The 24270-nt window shown below is 39.3% G+C and overlaps 1 protein-coding gene across 1 annotated transcript; it reads right to left on the reverse strand.

The window, feature by feature from the left end:
* Window positions 1-265: 265 nt before the first annotated feature.
* Window positions 266-5223, reverse strand: LOC110904397 (UDP-glucuronic acid decarboxylase 1). The gene is made up of 7 exons (XM_022150255.2): window positions 4424-5223; window positions 3333-3480; window positions 3139-3218; window positions 2049-2132; window positions 1863-1937; window positions 783-875; window positions 266-706 (listed from the first exon to the last, which is right to left on the reverse strand). The coding sequence occupies exons 1-7, from the start codon at window positions 5039-5041 to the stop codon at window positions 497-499; spliced, it is 1308 nt and encodes a 435-aa protein (XP_022005947.1). The 5' UTR covers window positions 5042-5223; the 3' UTR covers window positions 266-496.
* Between the last annotated feature and the right edge of the window lie 19047 nt (window positions 5224-24270).

Here is a 24270-nt window from a genome sequence, read left to right on the forward strand (position 1 = left end):
AATACAAACACACATTCATGGAAGAAGGGCACACAAAGCCACTTTCCACAAGCTGCAATCATCTTTGAATCAGATGCCTACCAATCAACAAAATCCAACATGTTTTTTTTTCTTTCCATCTTTCAGAGCTCATAGGTTTTTCAACTTTTTCTTTATGCCCACAAATATCTAACAGCTTCACAACCCAACCCAACGCGACCCGACTCACCGGTACCCTTGGTTTTCTTGCTAAAAAGTTAATAGAACAAGATATTCGTTAAGCACATATCTCAAATCAAGATCCTTTCTTAACAATAATATCAGTTGATACAAAAACCAGAAAAAAAATTAATAAAAAAATCCTTTCTTGATGATGATACATCAAAATCTATTACACAAACAAACCAATCTTTTCTAAGAGTCCGATTCAACAAAAAATCTATTGAAAAAGAAACAAACATATAGATATAGGATGCTGAGTCTATACATACATGTATCGAATCAAGAATATCTCATCTCACTTTGCGCCTTTGCCTTCATCTTCATTCAAGATTCGGTTTCTGAAATCAGCCGCCATTAGTGGCAGACCCTCACGAAGCGTTATTTTAGGCTCCCAATTCAGCAAATTCTTTGCCTTGCTGATATCTGGTTTTCTCTTTTGAGGATCATCAGCAGTGTTCTCTCTGAATTCTATTGTAGCACTCGGATCAATAGTTTCTTTCACCACCTAAAACCAAAGATTACGGTCACGATTGGTTTCAAAACTAGACATGCCAAAATGAGCAAGTTAGAAGCAGACAAACCTGAGCAAGTTCTAACATGGTGAACTCTCCTGGATTGCCCAAATTGAATGGTCCGATATGCTCACCTTCCATTAGGGCCATGAGTCCGTCAACCTGATTTCAAGAAGGGCAAAGTTGTCAAATAATTTGGCCTCGGTTCACTAAGAAGATATTATTCATTGTTAAGCTGATCAAAAGGTCCTCAAATGGAGCTCCCAAAGGTGAAGTTTGAAACGTGGGGTCGAATGGATTAACTTTAACTTCAAAACTGATATGAAATAATAAATTAAAATATTTGAATCAAAGAAACTAACTTTGCACTTTTTTCCCTGATTTTAACAAAACAACTTTGTATTTGGACCTATATAAAAACCAACTTACACTTTATTACCGATTATAGCAACCAAATTACAATTCTTACTGGTTAATTTATAGTTAAATTTCTTAGCTAGCAAACTAAGCTGATTTTTTTTTGGCAATTGTTGTGATAATTTTTTTTGGCTTGTGTTCGTTTGTGTTCGAGACCAGTGTTCACGAACTGTTCGTGAACAACTGAATTTCCTTAATGAACGAACACGAACATAAACTAATGTTCGGTATGCGTTCGTGAACAGTTCGTGAACATGTTAATTTCCTTAACGAACGAACACGAACATGACCTTGTTCGTGTTCGTTCGGTTCGTTTACAGCCCTAGTCATGAGGCATCTAATGTGACCTTCAATAATTATTTTACATAAAAACTTAAGTAAATCATTTTTTTCAAACTTGTAACTTAATTTATTTTCTAAAACTAGATTTTTTTTTTTTTTTTGCATATTTGACATGTGATGTGGCAGCTGGCATGACATCAATCAGTGCCACATCAGCAATGTACAAGCAAAATAAGTTTAAAATAAGGTTGATTGCTAAAATAGGTAGTAAAATGTAAAGTTAGTTTCTGTTTTCTTTCCTAAAATCAGGAAAAGTGTAAAGCTTGTTTCTATTACTTGCACTTTGCACTTTTGTCTTTTGAATAACCATCAGATTCAAATGTGAAACTAAATCTGACAAACTTACAATTCACATTAAACAAAAAGACTACAGATTATGAAACAGCATACCAAGTCAGAGACATATTGAAAACTTCGTGTTTGTTTTCCGTCACCATAAACGGTCATTGGTTGTTTGCGAATGGCCTGCAAAACCAAGCTATCTCACTAAGAAATTTAACTAAAAAGTTATTGTAATAAACTAATAACCAGTGAGTGATCCTATATCATTTATTAAAAAAGAGGCTCCAGTTTTACCTGTGAAACAAAGTTGCTAACAACACGCCCATCATCCAGACACATCCTAGGACCATATGTGTTAAAAATACGCGCAATCCGAACCTGCGGTCAAAGCCATAGTTGTCACATTTCATGCTGCCACAATGGTGTAATAAGTTGTTTGCAATGTTCATATTATAAGAATAATATAGACAGTGAACAATTTTTACCATTTCATAGAAAAAAAAAAGTTATTTCCTCCTATGCAGTTAATACGGTAAAAAATCGGATATCGGTCAAGGACCGATATTTGAGATATCGGTTATCGCGGTGGGATATCGGTGGGATATTGGTAATTTTAATATCATGCAGAATTTATATATATAGCAATTTAACACTAACAATTCAGTATACTCCTACCATTAACAAATTAACCTTTTGAAACTTGCAAAACACTTGCAATTGTAGCAAGTAGGAACTGATTAAGTCTTAAAACACTAACATTTAACACTGACAATTAAGACTTAAAACACTAACAGCAACAATAAGAAGAAAGACGAATGGTAGGACTAAGAAGAAAAGTACTGATATCGGGAAATCGGTGATATATTGGTCAATATCGCCGATAATATCAGTACTGAACTACTGATATTCTGACATGGGGACCGATACAGAAATATCGATGATATATCACCGATATAAACTGCATAGATTTCCTCATGATATTTATCCTTATCTACTTCGGCTATCCTTATTAGTTCATTTTTCTTGTATCTAATGTAAGATATTTGTTCCCACAATAAAAACATAAGTTTGAGCATAGCAGAACTTTATTTACAATAACTTAATATAATCATCTCATTCCTATTCCTAACTCTATATATTTCACTAATTAAGTGTAGTTGTTACTTGTTCGGTGACTATAGCTAAACATGCAACATGAGAATCCTATAAGCATATCGGTTACAAACTATTTCTTAAACAAAAGACACCTCAAATAGCCATATGTAACATGTTTCTTTTATTGCCAATGTATAGTGTCCTCTTTACAGACAAGCACATAATGCACAATATTGAAAACGACAAAATTAAAATGAAGAATGAAAGAATGTAAGGATTTATTAATCACCTCAACACCATCCCCTCGATGATAATCCATTGTCAAGGTTTCAGCTGTCCTTTTCCCTTCATCATAGCAGCTTCTAACACCTATATAGTATCATAAACTATATGGTTACAACTTACAAGCATCACAAAAACACAAAAATAAAATTGTAAAAAACAAAACAAAGTAAGATCAGATAAATTTCATATAATGTTCACCTATTGGATTCACATGCCCCCAATAAGTCTCCTTTTGAGGATGCTCAAGTGGGTCCCCATACACCTCACTTGTGCTTGTAAGCAAAAATCTTGCCCCGATTCTCTTGGCAAGTCCCAACATGTTTAAAGTGCCCATCACATTCGTCTTGTAATCACATTAGTCAAGGAATCTCAGATTCGTATTACTTCAAATTCACGTAGCTATTTTAAAACCATACCCAAACATTGAACAAAAACAATGTCAAGCCAAGATACAGCCACAAACTGACGATACACCTATTTAAAGCAACTTAAGAACTAGTGAAAATGTGACCTTCTACTTAAATCTACGCTTCGAATTGCCGTTACAAGTATCTTTCATTTTTACAAAGAAGTACAACACAATCCAAAATAACGTAAATATATGCTACCCTATGCAGTTTATAGCAGTCCAAAATCAAATATCGTTCAAGGGCAGATATTTGAGATATAGGTTATCGCGGTGGGATATCAGTAAATTTACTATCATGCCAAGTTTATATATATACATATATATAAGACGTGAAACATATATAATATTAATAGTATCAAAAGTCAAAACTCAAAAGTGCCAATATTTGAAGCATGATCTAATCGTAAGCCATGAATCTTCCTCCGAGTCCACATCAACCAAGGCATCCAAAATAACGGCAATATCGCCGATAATATCGGAACCGATATTGCAGACCGATATTTCACACCGATATTTTGCAGAGGGCCGATAACCGATATCCCACCAATATAAACTGCAAAGATGCTACCATATAGAATAAAAACATGTTAATACAAAAATAACCCTATCCAAAACCAACAACTTATAACAATAACCATATTCAAAACCATCAAGGGAATAACAAGATCCGTAAACTTAATAACTTCAGCGCAAATCTACGCATAACGTTAAGGTGAAAAATCCTGCTATTGTGCATAAATGTGAGCATAAACTCTAGCTATTATTAACAAGGTTATTGTTCAAAAATCATCCCAAATCTAGCAAACACACATACATATACACATACACTAGATGATAAGCAATAAGAGCAAAAATGAAAGAAAGAAGCAAAAAAGGATATAATAGTCTTGACAGGATTGTACTTATAATGAACAGGGGAAGCAGGACAAGCCAAATGATAGATCTGATCAACCTCCAACAAAATAGGCTCAACCACATCATGCCTAATTAGCTCAAATCTAGGGTTCCCAAAATGATGCATAACATTCTCTTTTCTCCCAGTAAAGAAATTGTCAATCACAATCACATCATCCCCTCTAGCAATCAACTTATCCACCAAATGACTACCCACAAACCCAGATCCACCTGTCACCACCACCCGCCGCCGCTTCCGCCCTATACTCACCGGTACCCGCCCCACCGCCTGCCGGGTTACTGATTCTCGACCGGGGATTGTTATTGGGGTGTTGTAAAGTGATGTGATTTCATCGGTTGTGGTGAGTGTGGTGATTGTGGAAATTGGGGAGATTGATGGTTTCAAGAGGACGAAGGTGGATCCGATCAAGATTCCGATTAGGATGAAGAGAAGACGTTGTTCTTTGAGAATGTAATTGATGGATCTTGGGAGGTGTCTGTGGGAATTGGAGGATGAGTGTTTGAGGGATTTGGGGGAGTATGGTGGGGTTTCAGTGGTGGGTGTGGGTGTTTCTTCATCTCTTCTTTGGTGTAATTGCTTCATGTTGTTGATGATTGTTGGGTTGGGGGATTAATGAACATGAGAGGGAGGGAGGGGGGTCTGGAGATTTGTGGGTTTTGAGGATCTGTAATGATGTGATGAAGAAGGAAGGTTTGGTGGTGTTGGTTGAAGCCATGGAAGGTTATGGTTGTTGCTAAATTGTAAAAAAAGTGAAAAATGAAAAAGAAAATTGGAATTTACACCAACAATGTTTTTGATGGTATGGTTAAACTTTTGATTATTTACTTTTACGTCATAGGACTTATTAAAACCTATATAAACTAGAATTACGACCCGCCGCAATGCGGCGGGGATTCTTTAGTTATAACGAAGTCGATTTAGGACCCGCACGTTATGTTGAACCTCTGAAATGGGAAAAAATAGACGATGTAAAAACGTTCACCCACACACACACACGTTGCGTCGTGTTAACTCGCAAAATTTAGAAGGAAACGTAAAAACGTTAAACCAAAGACGTATGTTGCGATGTGTTAAGTCATAAAATTTAGAACGAAACATAAAGCGAAAAATTTGCGTAAAATGAAAATTATAAAGGACCAAAGTTGAAAGTAAAAAAAGTTGTGAGGATAAATTGTAAAAGATAAAAAAGTTTAGGGTTAAAAGTAAAAAAAACAAATAGTTTTGGGTTAAAGTAATTTATGAAATACTTTTGGGTGAAAAAAAAATATTTTTTTTGAAAAACCCTCGAAGCCAAGGTTACAACAACCATATGCATAACCATTTTTCTTTGAAAAAACCCTCAAAGCCAAGATTACAACACTTCGCGAAAGATTAAAAGTATAAGGGACCAAAGTTGCAACAGATGAAAAGCTTTGAGTTAAAAGTTAAAAAAATCAAAGTGGGTAAATCGTAAAAGATGGAAACTTTTGAATTAGAAGTGAAAAATCATATTAATCAAAGGGGTTAAATTAACAAAGATTAAAACTTTAAACATAAATTGTCAAAGATTAAAACTTTAGGGTTAAAAAGGAAAATTCCATTTTTTTTGAAACACTCCCAAAGCTAAAATTACAACTAACTTATGCATACTTATATACTTATGTTGCTTATTTATAGGTTTTTAATTAGCAACTACTTTAAGCTTGAATGACTTGTACTTTTGGCTTTGGGTGTTTTTCAAAAAAAACTTGACTTTTTTCTTTTAACCCAAAAGTTTCTAACTTTTTCAATTTTAACCCTATATAATTTGTTTTTTAACTTTATACAAAAACTTTTCATTATTTGCAATTTAACTTCGTAACTTTTCTCACTTATACTTTTCATCTTTGGCAAATTTTCGTTTTACGTATAGTTCTAAATTTTCCAAGTTAATACGACGCAACATACGAGTGTGGTTCAACTTTTTTTATGTTTTTTTCTCAAATTTTGCAAGTTAACACGGCGCAACGTACATGTGTGGTTCACCGTTTTTACCTCTATTTTTTCATGTTTGACAGGTTCGTCGCAACACGCAAACCCTAGGTCGAGTCAGTGTTGGTGGTCGATAACGGTTGTGTGACATTAGTACTATTTGACACCGTTTTACGCCCCACCGCAACGCGGGGTATGCTTTGAGGGTTTTCCAAAGAAAAAATGGTTATACATATGGTTGTTGTAAGCTTGGCTTTGGGGGTTTTCCAAAAAAAATTGATTTTTTTTTACTTTTCACCCAAAAGTATTTCACAAATTACTTTTAACCCAAAACTATTTGTTTTTTTACTTTTAACCCAAAACTTTTTATCTTTTACAATCTATCCTCATAACTTTTTTTACTTTCAACTTTGGTCCTTTATAATTTTCATTTTTCGCAATTTTTCGCTTTATGATTAGTTCTAAATTTTGTGACTGAACACATCGCAACGTGCATCTTTGATTTAACCTTTTTACGTTTCGTTCTAAATTTTATGAGTTAACACGACGCAACGTGCGTGTGTGGGTGAACATTGTCTATTTTTTCCCGTTTGACAGGTTTAACATAACGTACGGGTCCTAGATCGACTTATTTATAACTAAAGAATCCCCGCCGCATTGCGGCGGGTCTCAATTCTAGTTTGAGTAAATTTCAAAGTTCGTCCTTTATGCATGTCTAATATATCAAAGTATGTCCTTTATCTTTAATAACCTCAGAAAACATCCTTAATGTTTGAAAAACCAATCAGGTTAGGTCCTTTACCCTAAACCTTGTTTGTTTTCCCAGTTAAATCAGGTCATGTGAGAAACATATGAGGGTATATTGGTCTTTACCTTAATACTAGAAAAATAAAATTATAAAAAATTCAAATCTTCTTTCTCTTAACTATAAGCTTCATAATCTGCACATTATATCTTCAAAACTTCAAACAAAACCCAGATCTTCAAAACACAAAGAAAAAAATATTCAAAACTTCAAAACCCGGATATTCAAAACTTCAAAACCCAGATTATCATCAACATTATCATCAATAACCCATGAACAAAAAAACCCCCAATTTCTTACAACTCACCAAAATTAGGGCAACAAAGTGGTTTATTGAGATCTAACAATCCTACCACCACCACAACCTACCTGCCGCCACCACCGCCACCACGACCCACATGTCGCCGCCATCACCGCCACCACGACCCACCTGTCGCCGCCATCACCACCGCCACCACGACCCACCCTTGTTGACTGTTTGACTGATGTTGACCCGACACCGAATCTGAACCGAAAATGAAACTGAGTCGGTTGGCTACTTTGACTGGACCCGAACCCAAACTGAAACTGGGTTGTAATGAATCTGAAAATAAATCCAAACAAAATCCGATTTTGAAGTGAAACTGGAACTTAACCGAAAAATACTCAAAACCCTTACCGGAATAGAGACGACCATGTTAACCCGGTGTCGACTGAACTCGAACCGAACCGAGTCTGACCCGTGCCGTGACACCCAAACTTAGAATGATGCCCGACCCCATCAACCATCAAACCTGAAACGCAAACAAAACGGACTTGAGAGATAGCTCGTTACAGACCTGAGAGTAAAAGAGGTGAAGATGACGAGTTGGATAAGTTTACCGGAGAAAATTCCTGAACCCACGACTGCTGTGACTCGAGAGGGTCGCTGGAACCACCGCCGCCGTAGACGACGGCACCGGCTCCGCCGTTTCTCTCTCTCTTTCCTGCCTCCTCTTCTGCTCTCTCTCTCACTCTCTCTTGAATATGCCAGGTTGTGGTGGTGGTAGGATTGTTAGATAGAGAGAAGAAGGGGGTATGTTGATGTGCAGGTGATTGAAAGATGGAGAAGATGATGGTGGAGTTTAGGGTTTTTATTAAGGTAAAGACCAATATACCCTCATGTGCATCTCACATGACCTCATTTAACTAGGAAAACAAACAAGGTTTAGGGTAAAGGACATAACCTGATTGGTTTTTCAAACATTAAGGATGTTTTCTGAGGTTATTAAAGATAAAGGACATACTTTGATATATTAGACATACATAAAGGACGAACTTTGAAATTTACTCCTTATTTTTTTATAGAACTTGTAAGGTATTAAATCTAGGAGAACTCACACTTAAGGGGAGGAGGGGTGGTTTACTAGTGATAGATTCTATCACTCTCACTGTCCAATAAAATCATGCCATGTCATCAACCAAATTTCTATCACTGGTGATAGAAATGTAGGAGGGGTGGAATCACTAGTGATGGAATTCTATCACTCCCAATTTTTTTTTTAATTTTCATTTTAAAATTATAAATTTCACTAATTTTTTTAATTTTTTATTTTAAATTAGAAATTAACAATAAAACACTAAAATTAAAATTTTCATTAAATTTAAAACATACTACTTCAATTTAACATACTAGAAACATACAATTTAAAAAAAAACCCTACTCCTCGTCCGAATCCGGAAACTCCAAACCTAGGGAACCTACTAGTTCGATTAAATCGTATCTCAACCGAAAGTGAGTTTCTTCGTTACGCAATTGTAAATGGATATCTTGTGGAACTTGAACTTGTGTAGGAGGATCCGGCACCCAATCCGGGGATATTGCACGTCCGTCGTGTTTGATCAGCATATTGTGCAATATGATACATGCATACACTATGCTATGTATTGATTTCTTGGTCTTCGAACGAACCGGTCGGTGTAGTATACCCCACCTACCCTTTAAAACACCAAATGCCCTCTCAACATCTTTTCTTGCCGATTCTTGCAATTTTTTGAACGCCTTTTCTTTAGCCTCGACAGGAAATGAGGGAGCTTTCACAAAAACAGACCAAGACGGGTAGATACCATCCACAAGATAAAAGCCCCGTCTGTAATGTCGACCGTCTTCTTCTTTGGGCGGGACGACTCGGCATCAAGCTCGTTATACACCGACACAAAATACTTTAGCGTGTCGTTGTCGAAAGACTACTCGGTATCGTTGTCGCTAGACATCGGAAACGTCTAATCCGTAGGGAATTCCATTTGAGAAAGATTTAAAAATTGTGTGAAATGGGTTTAAAAGATGTAGATTGGTGTGTGAAAAATTGTTTAAAATGGAGATATTAAATAGATAAATGGTTGAAAGGTTTTTTTTTTTTTAAACATTGTTACCGTTTTAAAACGGTCGAAATAAACCAACGTTCGAAAATTTCAAAAATTCAACGCGTGACACATTTAACGCGTTACATTCTTCACGCGTTATAAAATAAGCGGCGGCGGTGTAGCGTGATACTTTCACGCGTTATCGAGCTCCATCACGTACCACCCCGTGTCCTCTTATATATAATCTTGCCTCTTAAACTTATAAATTACTTCTTAAATTGATAAATGTTATAATAGATTACTTCTTAAACTGATAAATGTTATAGTATAGTATTGGTTGTCATTCGAGTCTGTAAATACTTTATTAACTTATATAGTTAGGGTAAGTTGGAGATCGTATCCACCCGAAGCATGTGGACAATATGACACGCTTATTTGATTATTAATGCTATGTACTCGACGATGATGATGAACCGAAGTTCATCCGAGCTATTATTGACTTCATTATGGGAATATGATGCGATATGTAATTGTTTCGACTTGTTGTACGCTCGATGACAATGAGTATAGGTTCACCCGAGTGGTTTATGTTTTTATTTAGCGGTTGCATGCTCTGGTTGTTCGTCTTGATCCTTTGCGAAAGCCAAGCTTCTATGATGATGGTTTGTGGTTGATTGAGATGTTGATTATAATGTTTGTGTGGAATTTGTTAAACAAGTGTTAGTTTTTTTTAAAGCCATGTTACATTGTTGTCAGTTGTGCGTGACTTAGGCATTGGTGATGTGACATTCGACAATTTCATATTATAAACTACTCTCGTAAACTCTTTTGTCATAATCATTCATTCACACATTACACTTAATCGGAATTAATTAAGTGCATTGAACATTACACAAGTACAAACACACATATTCATGTAGCAGTAATTCGTGGAATTACTAGACCACACACGAGTCTGTCCATTACCCTACATTAGTAAATTTTTGGGATGAAAATTCTATCAACTTGGGGATGATGTGACAACTGAGATTTTACAGGTTAACTCCGTTAACACAACTCCGTTATCTTTAACATTATTTAAAACATTCATTATAGCATTTCACTTCATATTGGTTGGTTAAGTGTGTCAGTTAGTACACGAACACTCATGTAACAATAATTCGGTGAATCAACCGAATTACCAAACTGAACACAAATCTGATCCCGCCATTAGTGAAACATGGATATAGTATTGCTGTCACACCCCGATTTCCACGTGTCTCACCGGTGGGCCCGGTGGGGGATTACCGTGACGTAGTTGGCAACAATATAGTCAAACCACACAATTATATGAATGCACAGCGGAAGCATAAAGATAAATATAATTCAACCTTTTGAATGTAATATCAAGTGTATTACAGAAGTCGAATTGTATCCACAGGGGATCATAAATAAAATAAAGTATTGTTCAGTCAGATACAGCATCAAGTTTGCGAGACTATTCGTGATGCTAGGAAGCTATTACCAGCCAAATTTCGTGTAGTACCTGCACTTAATCTTTTGGGGAAAATACGTCAGTTTACACTGGTAAATACGTTCAACTGACACATTTGAAAATGTTTATTAAAATTGATTTGAATGCACGAGGCACAAACTCTTTTATAACTTGGGAAAATTATTAAACTCTTGTGAACGAATTACATGTCCTTTTATGCGTTCAGTAGCCCGGATCCTGTCCGGGTTAAAGATTAATAGACACACCACATTGCGTAAAACCTTAGTGTAAAACCAACGGCTACGTCTTTTAATAATAATAATGTCGACATAATATACCGGGTGTACGCCTACACCGGGATGTCGAGGTCGTGGCCATTTCGTAAAATGATGCCAAGGATATCCGGGACAACGATCATTAACCCCCCAAAGGCTTTTAAGTAACAAGACTGTTTAAATGAGCCGATCACATTATTCAATTAACCACCTAAGCGATGGAAGATATGATGCTCAATCAAGCGATATTAATATACCGTATCCCAAGCCCGTATAAGGGAAAATAAGTTAAAGTATTTACCTTTGCAAGTATATTCCTTAATGGATTACGTCACAGATAGCTTTTACTGGGGCTCCTATTCTGGAACGAAGGTTTTAATTAACCTATTAGAATCCTAACGGGTCTTTATATTGGCCGTAGCCTAGACCGGTTGGTTCTGAAATACAAATACGGTTTAATCGCGCGAAAAGGCGAAAACCGAGAAAGGAGTGTGATTCTGACCCAACAAGTTCAGAGACTTGTCTTATTTGGGTTTAAGGTTCACACTCTGGATTTTGGGGTCATAATGATATAATTTGACCCATATCGGCTAATTTACGAAAACTAGTTTCATAAGCCGAACCGTGCGCGCATTAGGCGAAACGGTTAGCCATGAGAGTCCTACGCTTATTTCCTAAGTCAATATGCCTTAAAAAGGTTGTGGTATCAGTAGGATACCTTCCGTGATGCCCGTAACGAGTTTTAGTTAATATATCGCCCCGTAGGGGTTTTTCGGTCATTTTAAAGACTTTTAAAGAGCTTTTCGAGTTCTACAGGAAATCTGAGTTTCCCGAACAGTTTATAGAGTCTATAATACTTTATTTATTATTTAAAATCAGTAGCAACTGAAATCGGGTCAAAAGACCTTGTAGAACTCAAGTTTCGGCCAAAAAGGGCATATTCGGTATTTACCGAACCGTAGCCATAACCGCAGGTTATGAGCAAGGTAAAAATTATTGAAAATCTTTAAAAATCCCAAAATATTATTTTATAACAGTGGGTAAAAGTTTTGGTGACGAAATCTTGGTTTAGATAGGCGTTATGCTAATTGCGCCGTTTATTACAAAAGTTTCTTATAAATGCGCTATTTAGCATAACTCTCATTCTAGATCTCGGATTGCCGTGAAACTTTAAGGACATGCTTATAATTTAGTAAGCAAGGTTATGGTCCGTTCACGTGTCCGAAATACTCGTTTTATTTTAAAAAGGCCGTTACGGTCAACTTTTAGGCGATTAACGGAAATGCGTAAAAGACTCGGACAAACAATGAACCGGTCACAGAGGGTTATACCATCATGTAACCTGGTCCTAAGAGAGTCCTAAGGCATATCTATACCTCACTAAAACGGGTCAGAACTGAAGTCAAAGCAAAAGTCAAACTTTTGCGACATTCGGCTCCGAACCGGTTCAATATAGCAAATGGTCGATTCAAACGAGCGTAAACAAGTTTATATACTTAATATCATGTTTTATGAGTGTCTAAACAGGTTGCATATCATTTATATCACAGATTATGCAAGAATCGCAAAAATAGCTTTTTGTTGACTTTTTAAGCATTCGTTTGACTCGACATTTGAGCTAGTTAGAGTGGTGATCAGAGGGAACCCTTTTAGGGGTTTATTACCCATATGAACACCAACACATAACTACCTTTGATTCGACATAAGACTGAACCATTAAGGATTTATCTTGAAGTCAAACCGTAGTTACGACGGTTTGGTTTTGAGCTATATTACTAAGTAAATTTACACCACAAAGGTTTTAAACGACTTACAGAAGTTTAGGCTTGCTTAGAGAACAAAGAAGAAAGCTTGAGAGCTCTTAGAATGATCAGAGAAGGTGTTTTGAGTTGTGATGAAACTTATGAACAAAGGAGGCCTATTTATAGTGTAAGGCAAGCTTCAAGATCATCACACATTGGTCTACAACTGATCATGGATGATGGGCAGGTGTCCCATGGTGCTATGGGTCGAGTAGGGGGCGCCCATGCCTCTGGAGAACCCATCATTTATTGTTTTACCGCTTAAAAGTGCCAACAGCCATTTTTCTGTCGCTGGGCATCGCTCACGGACCGTATGGCTTAGGCCTTGCGGTCCGTAAGCCATAGGCGGATCACCAGCAATCATTCCCCCCCCCCTTACGGTCCGTAAGGCATACTCTTTACGGTCCGTAAGGGGTTAAAATTGTATCTTTTTGAAATGATTACTAAATCTTAGTAATTAATATCGAATCTTTGGTAATTAATAACCTGACCCTTCGGATTTGAAGGGGTAACTTTGCGATATGGCCCTTGATTAATTACAGTTAAGGACCTCGCGTTATTTACCCGTATCGTTAAGCCCCCGGTTAATTTATTTATTATCCGGAAAGTCTTAAATTATATTATTGACGCTTTTAACCCTTCTCTTACGAATTTGATCATAACTTTCTCGTTTTAAAACGGAACTTCACGGAATTTATACAGTATATTCTGGTGAGCGTATAATACTGTTACAAAGCCTCGGGAACGTTAAAGGGTCACTCAGAGGTATAATTTAAACATGTTGACACGGTTAACCCCTGTAGCTCGTAATCTCTCACTTTCTTCCGCGTTTCGCTTCCGTACGATCCATGATTTATTCGTTTGAAGGTACGAGCATCATTTAGGGTTACTATACAGTATATTTACCCTTTGTTGACATTTATAACCCTCGAATTTACATACTTTCAAGGCTTGTCAAAATTAGTCCTTTATTTAATATAAATGCCACGCGTAATCAAATGACACGTGTTAACACATCATTGGATACAAAAATTCGAGGTGTTACATCCTCACCCCCTTAAAATAAATCTCGACCCGAGATTTACTCAAATAAATAGGGGTACTTTTCTTTCATCGTGGCTTCGACTTCCCACGTGTATTCGGGACCTCTACGAGCATCCCATTTGACCTTTACAATTGGTACGTGCTTTCTTCGAAGCTTTTTCACCTGTCGATCTTCAATCGACAAAGGCTTCTCTACAAACTTTAAGCTCTCATCTATATGCACATCTGTGTGTGGGATCACCAATGATTCATCGGCGAAGCACTTCTTGAGATTGCAGATGTGGAACACATTGTGAATTTCATTGAGCTTTTCAGGCAAGTTCAACTTATAGGCAACTGACCCGACACGTTCTGTGACCTCAAAAGGTCCTATGTATCTCGGACTCAGCTTGCCCTTCTTGCCGAAACGCATCACCCCCTTCCAGGGTGACACTTTAAGCAACACCTTTTCACCTACTTCGAAGTGAAAGTCCTTACGCTTTGGATCAGCGTAGCTCTTCTGCCTATCGCGGGCAGCCTTGAGACGTTCCCGAATCTGGACAATCTTGTCCGTTGTCTGGAAAACTATCTCCGGTCCTGATAATTGGACCTCTCCCACTTCCGCCCAACAAACAGGCGATCTACATTTCCTACCGTATAATGCCTCGAAAGGCGCAGCCTTTATGCTGGTATGGTAGCTATTATTGTAGGAGAATTCGATTAGGGGTAGGTTCTTATCCCAGTTACCACCTAAATCGATCGCACATGCACGAAGCATGTCTTCTAACGTTTGGATAGTACGCTCACCCTGACCGTCCGTCTGTGGATGGTAAGCCGTACTGAAGTTCAAACGCGTGCCCAAAGATTATTGGAAACTTTTCCAGAAATGTGACGTGTACCTAGTATCCCTATCAGAGATAATAGATACAGGTATGCCATGTAAGGCCACAATCTTATCAACATAGAGCTGGGCTAACGTATCGGAGCTATAGGTCTCCTTGATGGGTAAGAAATGAGCTGACTTAGTCAGTCGATCGACTATAACCCATATTGTGTCGTTTCCTTTGCTCGTTTTTGGTAACTTGGTGATAAAATCCATAGTTACACACTCCCATTTCCATTCAGGAAGTTCAGGCTGTTGTAGCAAGCCAGATGGCTTTTGATGCTCAGCTTTGACTTGCGCACAAGTCAAGCATTTGGCTACATAGGCGGCTACAGACTTTTTCAAGCCTATCCACCAATAGTTTGCCTTTAAATCCTGATACATTTTGTCTGCTCCAGGATGGACAGAATATTTGGAGCTATGGGCTTCCTGGAGGATAACGTCTCGTAGTCCCCCATAAATAGGAACCCACATCCGCCCATTCAATCTTAAAAGTCCATCCTTGTGGAGAGTCAACTGCTCCTCAGTTATTCCTAATTTTTCCTTAGGATAATTAGCTTCCAACACAGCCTCTTGCTGTGCAGCTAATATCCTTTCGATTAGGTTATTCTTTACTTCCATCCTCCTAGCATTAATTCGGATGGGTTTTATCCTTTCTTTCCGGCTCAGGGCATCAGCGACTACATTCGCCTTGCCGGGATGGTACCTGATCTCACAATCATAATCATTCAAGGTCTCCATCCAACGGCGTTGCCTCATGTTTAGTTCCTTCTGGTTGAACAGATGTTGAAGGCTTTTGTGATCTGAAAAGATCACAAACTTGATTCCATATAAATAATGCCTCCACAGTTTTAGTGCGAATACAACGGCACCCAGCTCCAAGTCATGGGTGGTGTAATTCTTTTCGTGCACCTTCAACTGTCGTGAAGCATAGGCAATCACCTTGCCTTTCTGCATGAGCACACACCCTATGCCAGTGTGTGACGCGTCGCAGTAGACTACGAACTCTTCAGTACCTTCCGGTAGCGTCAACACAGGAGTGTTGCTTAGCCTTTGTTTCAAAATATCAAAGGATTCCTGCTGCTTAGGGCCCCAAATGAACTTTTCCTTCTTCTTGGTTAGAGAAGTTAAGGGCGCAGCAATCCTCGAAAAATTCTCAATAAATCTCCTGTAGTATCCTGCTAACCCCAGGAAACTACGAATTTCGGTAGGCGTCTTTGGCTCTTGCCAATTCATGACCGCCTCTACCTTAGCGGGATCCACCTGGATTCCACGCTCACTCACGACGTGACCCAAAAATTGAACCTCTCGTAGCCATAATTCGCATTTAGAGAATTTGGCGTAGAGTTTCTCACGCTGTAACAATTCGAGAATACAACGGAGGTGTTTCTCGTGGTCAGCTTGGTTCTTTGAATATATAAGGATATCGTCGATGAAGGCTATGACAAATTTGTCCAAGTACGGCTTGCAGACGCGATTCATGAGATCCATGAACGCAGCCGGTGCATTTGTGAGCCCAAAAGGCATCACTAGGAACTCATAGTGACCGTAGCGAGTCCTAAATGCTGTCTTATTCACATCTTCATCTCTGACCTTCAGCTGATGATAGCCCGACCTCAAGTCGATCTTTGAGAAGTAGCTCGCTCCTTGCAGCTGATCGAACAGATCGTCGATCCTTGGTAAAGGATATCTATTCTTTATGGTAACTTTATTTAGCTCATGATAATCAATGCACAAATGCATCGATCCGTCCTTCTTCTTCACAAATAGGACAGGTGCTCCCCAGGGAGACGAACTAGGTCTGATAAAACCTTTTGCCAACAGTTCATCCAACTGGGTCCTTAGTTCCTTCATTTCTGTTGGAGCAAGCCTGTAGGGTGCTCTAGCAATGGGAGCTGCTCCAGGAATGATATCTATTCTGAATTCCACTTGTCTATCTGGGGGTAACCCAGGTAGTTCTTCGGGGAAAACCTCGGGATATTCAGAAATAACAGGAAGTTCCTCTATCTTTGGCTTGGGCTCTTCAATTATCACCTGAGCCATGTAAATGACACAGCCTCTTTTTAAACATCTAGAAGCCTTGAGCATAGATACATCCTCGGGTAATCCATACTGTGTATCTCCTCGAATGGTAAGCGATTCACCACTCGGAGTCTTTAGTACTATATGCCTTTTGTTGCAAATGATTTGGGCCTGATTGCTGGATAACCAGTCCATACCCAGAACAATGTCAAAACCGGCTAATTTGAAAGGAAGTAGAGATAGAGGAAAACAATGGTTCTTAATGGACATTTCGCATCCTTCTAGAATAGTGGAGACGGTTTCTATCGTGCCGTCTGCTAACTCTACCTCGTATTTTACGTCTAGGGTTTTGATAGGCATATTTAGCAGTTCGCAAAATTTTTGGTCTACAAAGGACTTATCAGCGCCAGAATCGAAAAGTACTCTTGCAAATATATTATTTACGAGAAACGTACCTGTAAGTACATTGTCGTTCAGCACAGCCTCCTTTGCATCCATACGGAAGACTCTCGCATTAGTCTTCTTGTTTTCTTCCGGCTTCCTGGCATTCTTAGGGCAGTTACTCTTAATATGCCCCTTTTCGTTGCAACCAAAGCATGTTGCATCCTTGATTTTCTTGCAGTCCACAGTCTTATGGTCCTTGGACTTGCATAGTCCACAGGCAAAAGACTTTGGCTGGGACTGTGAATTCGACCCAAACCTACATTTCCCAGAGTGGGGTTTCTGGCAGATTTTGCATTTGGGCCTTTCTCCAGCTTGGCCATCTTTCTTTGCTTCCGCCCCTCTTTTGCCATCACTGTTTCCACGGTGTTTCTTTCCTGACCTTCGTGAGGTATCATCCTCACGTTTCCTCTTTTCTGCCTCCTTGCTCCTTAGCGTCCTCAGACGGACAGCATTTAAAGTGAGAGACAAGGAGAGGTCAGTTACTGACCTGAAGGTCGTCGGCCGAGAGGCCTTCACGCTAGCTTTTATCGCGGGTTCTAATCCCCCAATGAAACGAGCGATTCTTCTGGACTCTGGTGTCACAAGGTACGGAACCAGGCGAGACATCGTATTGAAGCTCGTCAAGTAGGCCTGGCAGTCCAAGTTTGTCATTACCAATGACACAAAATCAGACTCGGTCTTCTCCACCTCATGCTGAGGGCAGTAGTTTTCCTTAATGAGAGCAATAAATTCCTCCCATGTCATCTTGTATAGAGCAGACTTACCCGATGCTTGTACCAACGCTCTCCACCATGCTAGGGCCTCGCCCTTAAATGATTGTGACACAAATTTCACCACATCCTTCTCCGCACACCCACTGATGTCCACAATAGTGTCCATCTCATCCAGCCAGGTGATACAATCAACAGCACCCTTTTCCCCTGTGAATTCCCGGGGTTTACAAGACACGAAGTACTTGTAGGTGCAACCCTTGGCACCGGATGCATCAGTATATTCTCGATCACGACGAATACTATTCTCAGCGGACGAGTGATTATCGTCATCTTTCTTGGGTTTGGAGAGTGGTTTGGATTGTGACTTTGGTTTGGAGGGTGGTTTTGATACGGTTCTGCTATGAGACTCGGTGTATTGGCGATCAAGAGGTGCCTGAACAGCGTTGTCAATCAGAGCCTTTAGCCGTGCGCCTGTCAGATGCACTTGCGCATTATCGTAGTCATCTTCGTTTGTATGGCTGTTTTCTCCGTTGGGATCCGCCATTGTAACTTGTATCTGTTACAGAAGATAACAAAATTTTATTTAGGAGTTTATTATAGGATTGTCTTTTATGACAATTTGTTAATCATGGTAACAGAGACCATATCTGATTAACTTATTACTCACTTAGTTTTAGGATCTGAATATATCCTATTTTAGCTATAACAATAATATCGGCGGCGTAAAGCCTAATCACGAGGATGTTTTATAATGTTAGCCGAGATTTCAGAGAATCAAAGGCATAGAGGTTTGAACCGTAGTTCTTTTACCCCTTTTTGACAGGGAGTCATAGACCACCACTGTCTTTTGTCTTTATAAGATAATTATTATGGCCCATAGGCACTACACCACTAATGGATGTATTAACAAGGTCGGCCCGTAGGCACTACATCGCTAATGGGTGTTTAATAAGATTGGCCCGTAGGCACTACATCTCTAATGGATGTTTAATAAGGTTGGCCCGTAGGCACTACATCGCTAGTGGATGTTTGATAATTTGATCACCTTTATTGGTGATTTTTGCCCATGATTTATAAATCATTTAGTTGGGTCTTTGAAATCCTCTAAAGGATTATTGTATAAGAATGACGTGTGTGATTTTAACGAATCACATCTGCCATGATCGTCAACATGCTTGCAGAGGTTAACAGGGAATCTGAATCTTTTAATTAGGTCGTACCATCTTGGCCGGATCTTAAAAGATACCAGGCTAGGTTTCACTCTTAAGATTCTTTATTTAGGCAGATCAATTTAAAAGGAATGGTTTTGATTTATTTCATACATATTAAAACAAAACTCATAACATACATTCCATAATCTCAAATACAATCATATATTGCCCTAAACGGGTCTTTAAACAGTACACACCTTTATAAAGGTTAAATAAAAGATAGGTCCATACAGGGACTAGTACACGACATGTGTCCTTGTAGGAATTAACGGATAAGTCCAAGTAGGGACTAAAATACGATAAGTGTCCACGCAGGGACTTATTTCAAAGTAGAAATTACATTAGTACAACTATTAAGGGCTAGTGGTCACGTTTCTTCTTTTTGCCCTTTAGTAGGTTCGCCAAGCCTTTGAGAAATCCTCGGTGGCTCTTTTTCTCTTCCTCGAACTCTCTCTCCACACGATCCAGTCGGTGGAGTATCTCTTCATGCTCAGGAGGAGAGAAACGTGGTTGTGGCGCTTGTTGCGGAACTGGAGGTCTGGGAGGTGCTGGATACCCATGTGCTGAGTAGTCCGGTATTCCCATGTTCCCATGAGCTCCGTCGGGATAGCGTGCATTATACCTAGCCGACACCACATATGGGTCGCGCTCATAATTGTAGTTGTAATGCGCTTGTGATGACGGTTCGAACGGGTTGTAAGCCGTTGGACCCGTGTAAGCAGGTATGGGTTGGTCATACCCAAATGGTGGCGAATTTGGTGCAGCTGGTGCGGAGTTCGCCTCCTGTATAGGACTTGAAGGTCCTTCTTCTTGTAGTGGCGGGTAGTGGCTACTACTAGAGTGTCGAGGGGTGCTGAATTGGAAATCCCCTCCTCCTCGTGTGGACATACGAGCATTTGTTCTCCTACGCCTTGGCGGATCAGGCATTACTGGTTGTACCGGTGGCGGAGGTGGTGGCGTAACTGCCACGAAGCGTGAATCCTCGGAGGGATCCTGCGGATGTCGCGGTTGTTGTGATGTCTGCTGAGGTGGTGTGTAGTACCACTCATGTCGGTCGAACAACGCTTGGAAGCTATCTGGTCCCTGATAGGGTGTGCCATGGAAGGATGACCCATCAGAGACTTCTATTGGATGCGTGGGCGTACCACGAGCAGGTTCTGTCGGATCAGTATCCTCGTCCATATGATCTTCGGAGAAATGATCTTGTGGCCCTAACGGGACAAAGCCTGAAGGTTCCTGGATGTAGTCAGCTGGATTGAACTGACCTCTGAAGTATGGAGTAGGGTCGTCAAAATTTCGGTGCGATACTGAACGTTGTAGAGGTATGAAGGAGGGTTGCGGGTTGTTAGGATCATTCTCTGAATTTGGCCCGAATGAGTGACGGTATGATGGCGTCGAGCTGTGCGAGGTGGAATGCCTCGCAGGTTCGTAAAGGTCTCTTCGCCTTTGCGGTTCTTCACTCCTCGTGGTCGAAGGAGCTCGCGTATTTGAAGGCCCGGCTTCGTGATCGTGATGAGTAACGATCTCTCCTCTGCCTCTTCTTCCCCTTCCTCTACCTCGGAAAATCACTGGCGGCATATTTCCTGCTTTATAAAACTTTTAAATACCAATAATAAAAGGAAAAGACAAAATTGGAATGAAAATTTGAATTTGTCCTATGTTCTTGTCTAGACTCAAGTATGTGCAATTGTGTCACTGAGATTAAACACATTAGGATAGTGTTTAATTCACTCAATGTTGGCTCTGATACCAACCTGTCACACCCCGATTTCCACGTGTCTCACCGGTGGGCCCGGTGGGGGATTACCGTGACGTAGTTGGCAACAATATAGTCAAACCACACAATTATATGAATGCACAGCGGAAGCATAAAGATAAATATAATTCAACCTTTTGAATGTAATATCAAGTGTATTACAGAAGTCGAATTGTATCCACAGGGGATCATAAATAAAATAAAGTATTGTTCAGTCAGATACAGCATCAAGTTTGCGAGACTATTCGTGATGCTAGGAAGCTATTACCAGCCAAATTTCGTGTAGTACCTGCACTTAATCTTTTGGGGAAAATACGTCAGTTTACACTGGTAAATACGTTCAACTGACACATTTGAAAATGTTTATTAAAATTGATTTGAATGCACAAGGCACAAACTCTTTTATAACTTGGGAAAATTATTAAAATCTTGTGAACGAATTACATGTCCTTTTATGCGTTCAGTAGCCCGGATCCTGTCCGGGTTAAAGATTAATAGACACACCACATTGCGTAAAACCGTAGTGTAAAACCAACGGCTACGTCTTTTAATAATAATAATGTCGACATAATATACCGGGTGTACGCCTACACCGGGATGTCGAGGTCGTGGCCATTTCGTAAAATGATGCCAAGGATATCCGGGACAACGGTCATTAACCCCCCAAAGGCTTTTAAGTAACAAGTCTGTTTAAATGAGCCGATCACATTATTCAATTAACCACCTAAGCGATGGAAGATATGATGCTCAATCAAGCGGTATTAATATACCGTATCCCAAGCCCGTATAAGGGAAAATAAGTTAAAGTATTTACCTTTGCAAGTATATTCCTTAATGGATTACGTCACAGATAGCTTTTACTGGGGCTCCTATTCTGGAACGAAGGTTTTAATTAACCTATTAGAATCCTAACGGGTCTTTATATTGGCCGTAGCCTAGACCGGTTGGTTCCGAAATATAAATACGGTTTAATCGCGCGAAAAGGCGAAAACCGAGAAAGGAGTGTGATTCTGACCCAACAAGTTCAGAGACTTGTCTTATTTGGGTTTAAGGTTCACACTCTGGATTTTGGGGTCATAATGATATAATTTGACCCATATCGGCTAATTTACGAAAACTAGTTTCATAAGCCGAACCGTGCGCGCATTAGGCGAAACGGTTAGCCATGAGAGTCCTACGCTTATTTCCTAAGTCAATATGCCTTAAAAAGGTTGTGGTATCAGTAGGATACCTTCCGTGATGCCCGTAACGAGTTTTAGTTAATATATCGCCCCGTAGGGGTTTTTCGGTCATTTTAAAGACTTTTAAAGAACTTTTCGAGTTCTACAGGAAATCTGAGTTTCCCGAACAGTTTATAGAGTCTATAATACTTTATTTATTATTTAAAATCAGTAGCAACTGGAATCGGGTCAAAAGACCTTGTAGAACTCAAGTTTCGGCCAAAAAGGGCATATTCGGTATTTACCGAACCGTAGCCATAACCGCAGGTTATGAGCAAGGTAAAAATTATTAAAAATCTTTAAAAATCCCAAAATATTATTTTATAACAGTGGGTAAAAGTTTTGGTGACGAAATCTTGGTTTAGATAGGCGTTATGCTAATTGCGCCGTTTATTACAAAAGTTTCTTATAAATGCGCTATTTAGCATAACTCTCATTCTAGATCTCGGATTGCCGTGAAACTTTAAGGACATGCTTATAATTTAGTAATCAAGGTTATGGTCCGTTCACGTGTCCGAAATACTCGTTTTATTTTAAAAAGGCCGTTACGGTCAACTTTTAGGCGATTAACGGAAATGCGTAAAAGACTCGGACAAACAATGAACCGGTCACAGAGGGTTATACCATCATGTAACCTGGTCCTAAGAGAGTCCTAAGGCATATCTATACCTCACTAAAACGGGTCAGAACTGAAGTCAAAGCAAAAGTCAAACTTTTGCGACATTCGGCTCCGAACCGGTTCAATATAGCAAATGGTCGATTCAAACGAGCGTAAACAAGTTTATATACTTAATATCATGTTTTATGAGTGTCTAAACAGGTTGCATATCATTTATATCACAGATTATGCAAGAATCGCAAAAATAGCTTTTTGTTGACTTTTTAAGCATTCGTTTGACTCGACATTTGAGCTAGTTAGAGTGGTGATCAGAGGGAACCCTTTTAGGGGTTTATTACCCATATAAACACCAACACATAACTACCTTTGATTCGACATAAGACTGAACCATTAAGGATTTATCTTGAAGTCAAACCGTAGTTACGACGGTTTGGTTTTGAGCTATATTACTAAGTAAATTTACACCACAAGGTTTTAAACGACTTACAGAAGTTTAGGCTTGCTTAGAGAACAAAGAAGAAAGCTTGAGAGCTCTTAGAATGATCAGAGAAGGTGTTTTGAGTTGTGATGAAACTTATGAACAAAGGAGGCCTATTTATAGTGCAAGGCAAGCTTCAAGATCATCACACATTGGTCTACAACTGATCATGGATGATGGGCAGGTGTCCCATGGTGCTATGGGTCGAGTAGGGGGCGCCCATGCCTCTGGAGAACCCATCATTTATTGTTTTACCGCTTAAAAGTGCCAACAGCCATTTTTCTGTCGCTGGGCATCGCTTACGGACCGTATGGCTTAGGCCTTGCGGTCCGTAAGCCATAGGCGGATCACCAGCAATCATTCCCCCCCCCTTACGGTCCGTAAGGCATACTCTTTACGGTCCGTAAGGGGTTAAAATTGTATCTTTTTGAAATGATTACTAAATCTTAGTAATTAATATCGAATCTTTGGTAATTAATAACCTGACCCTTCGGGTTTGAAGGGGTAACTTTGCGATATGGCCCTTGATTAATTACAGTTAAGGACCTCGCGTTATTTACCCGTATCGTTAAGCCCCCGGTTAATTTATTTATTATCCGGAAAGTCTTAAATTATATTATTGACGCTTTTAACCCTTCTCTTACGAATTTGATCATAACTTTCTCGTTTTAAAACGGAACTTCACGGAATTTATACAGTATATTCTGGTGAGCGTATAATACTGTTACAAAGCCTCGGGAACGTTAAAGGGTCACTCAGAGGTATAATTTAAACATGTTGACACGGTTAACCCCTGTAGCTCGTAATCTCTCAC

Source organism: Helianthus annuus, chromosome 14, assembly GCF_002127325.2.
Source record: "Helianthus annuus cultivar XRQ/B chromosome 14, HanXRQr2.0-SUNRISE, whole genome shotgun sequence".
NCBI lineage: Eukaryota > Viridiplantae > Streptophyta > Magnoliopsida > Asterales > Asteraceae > Helianthus > Helianthus annuus.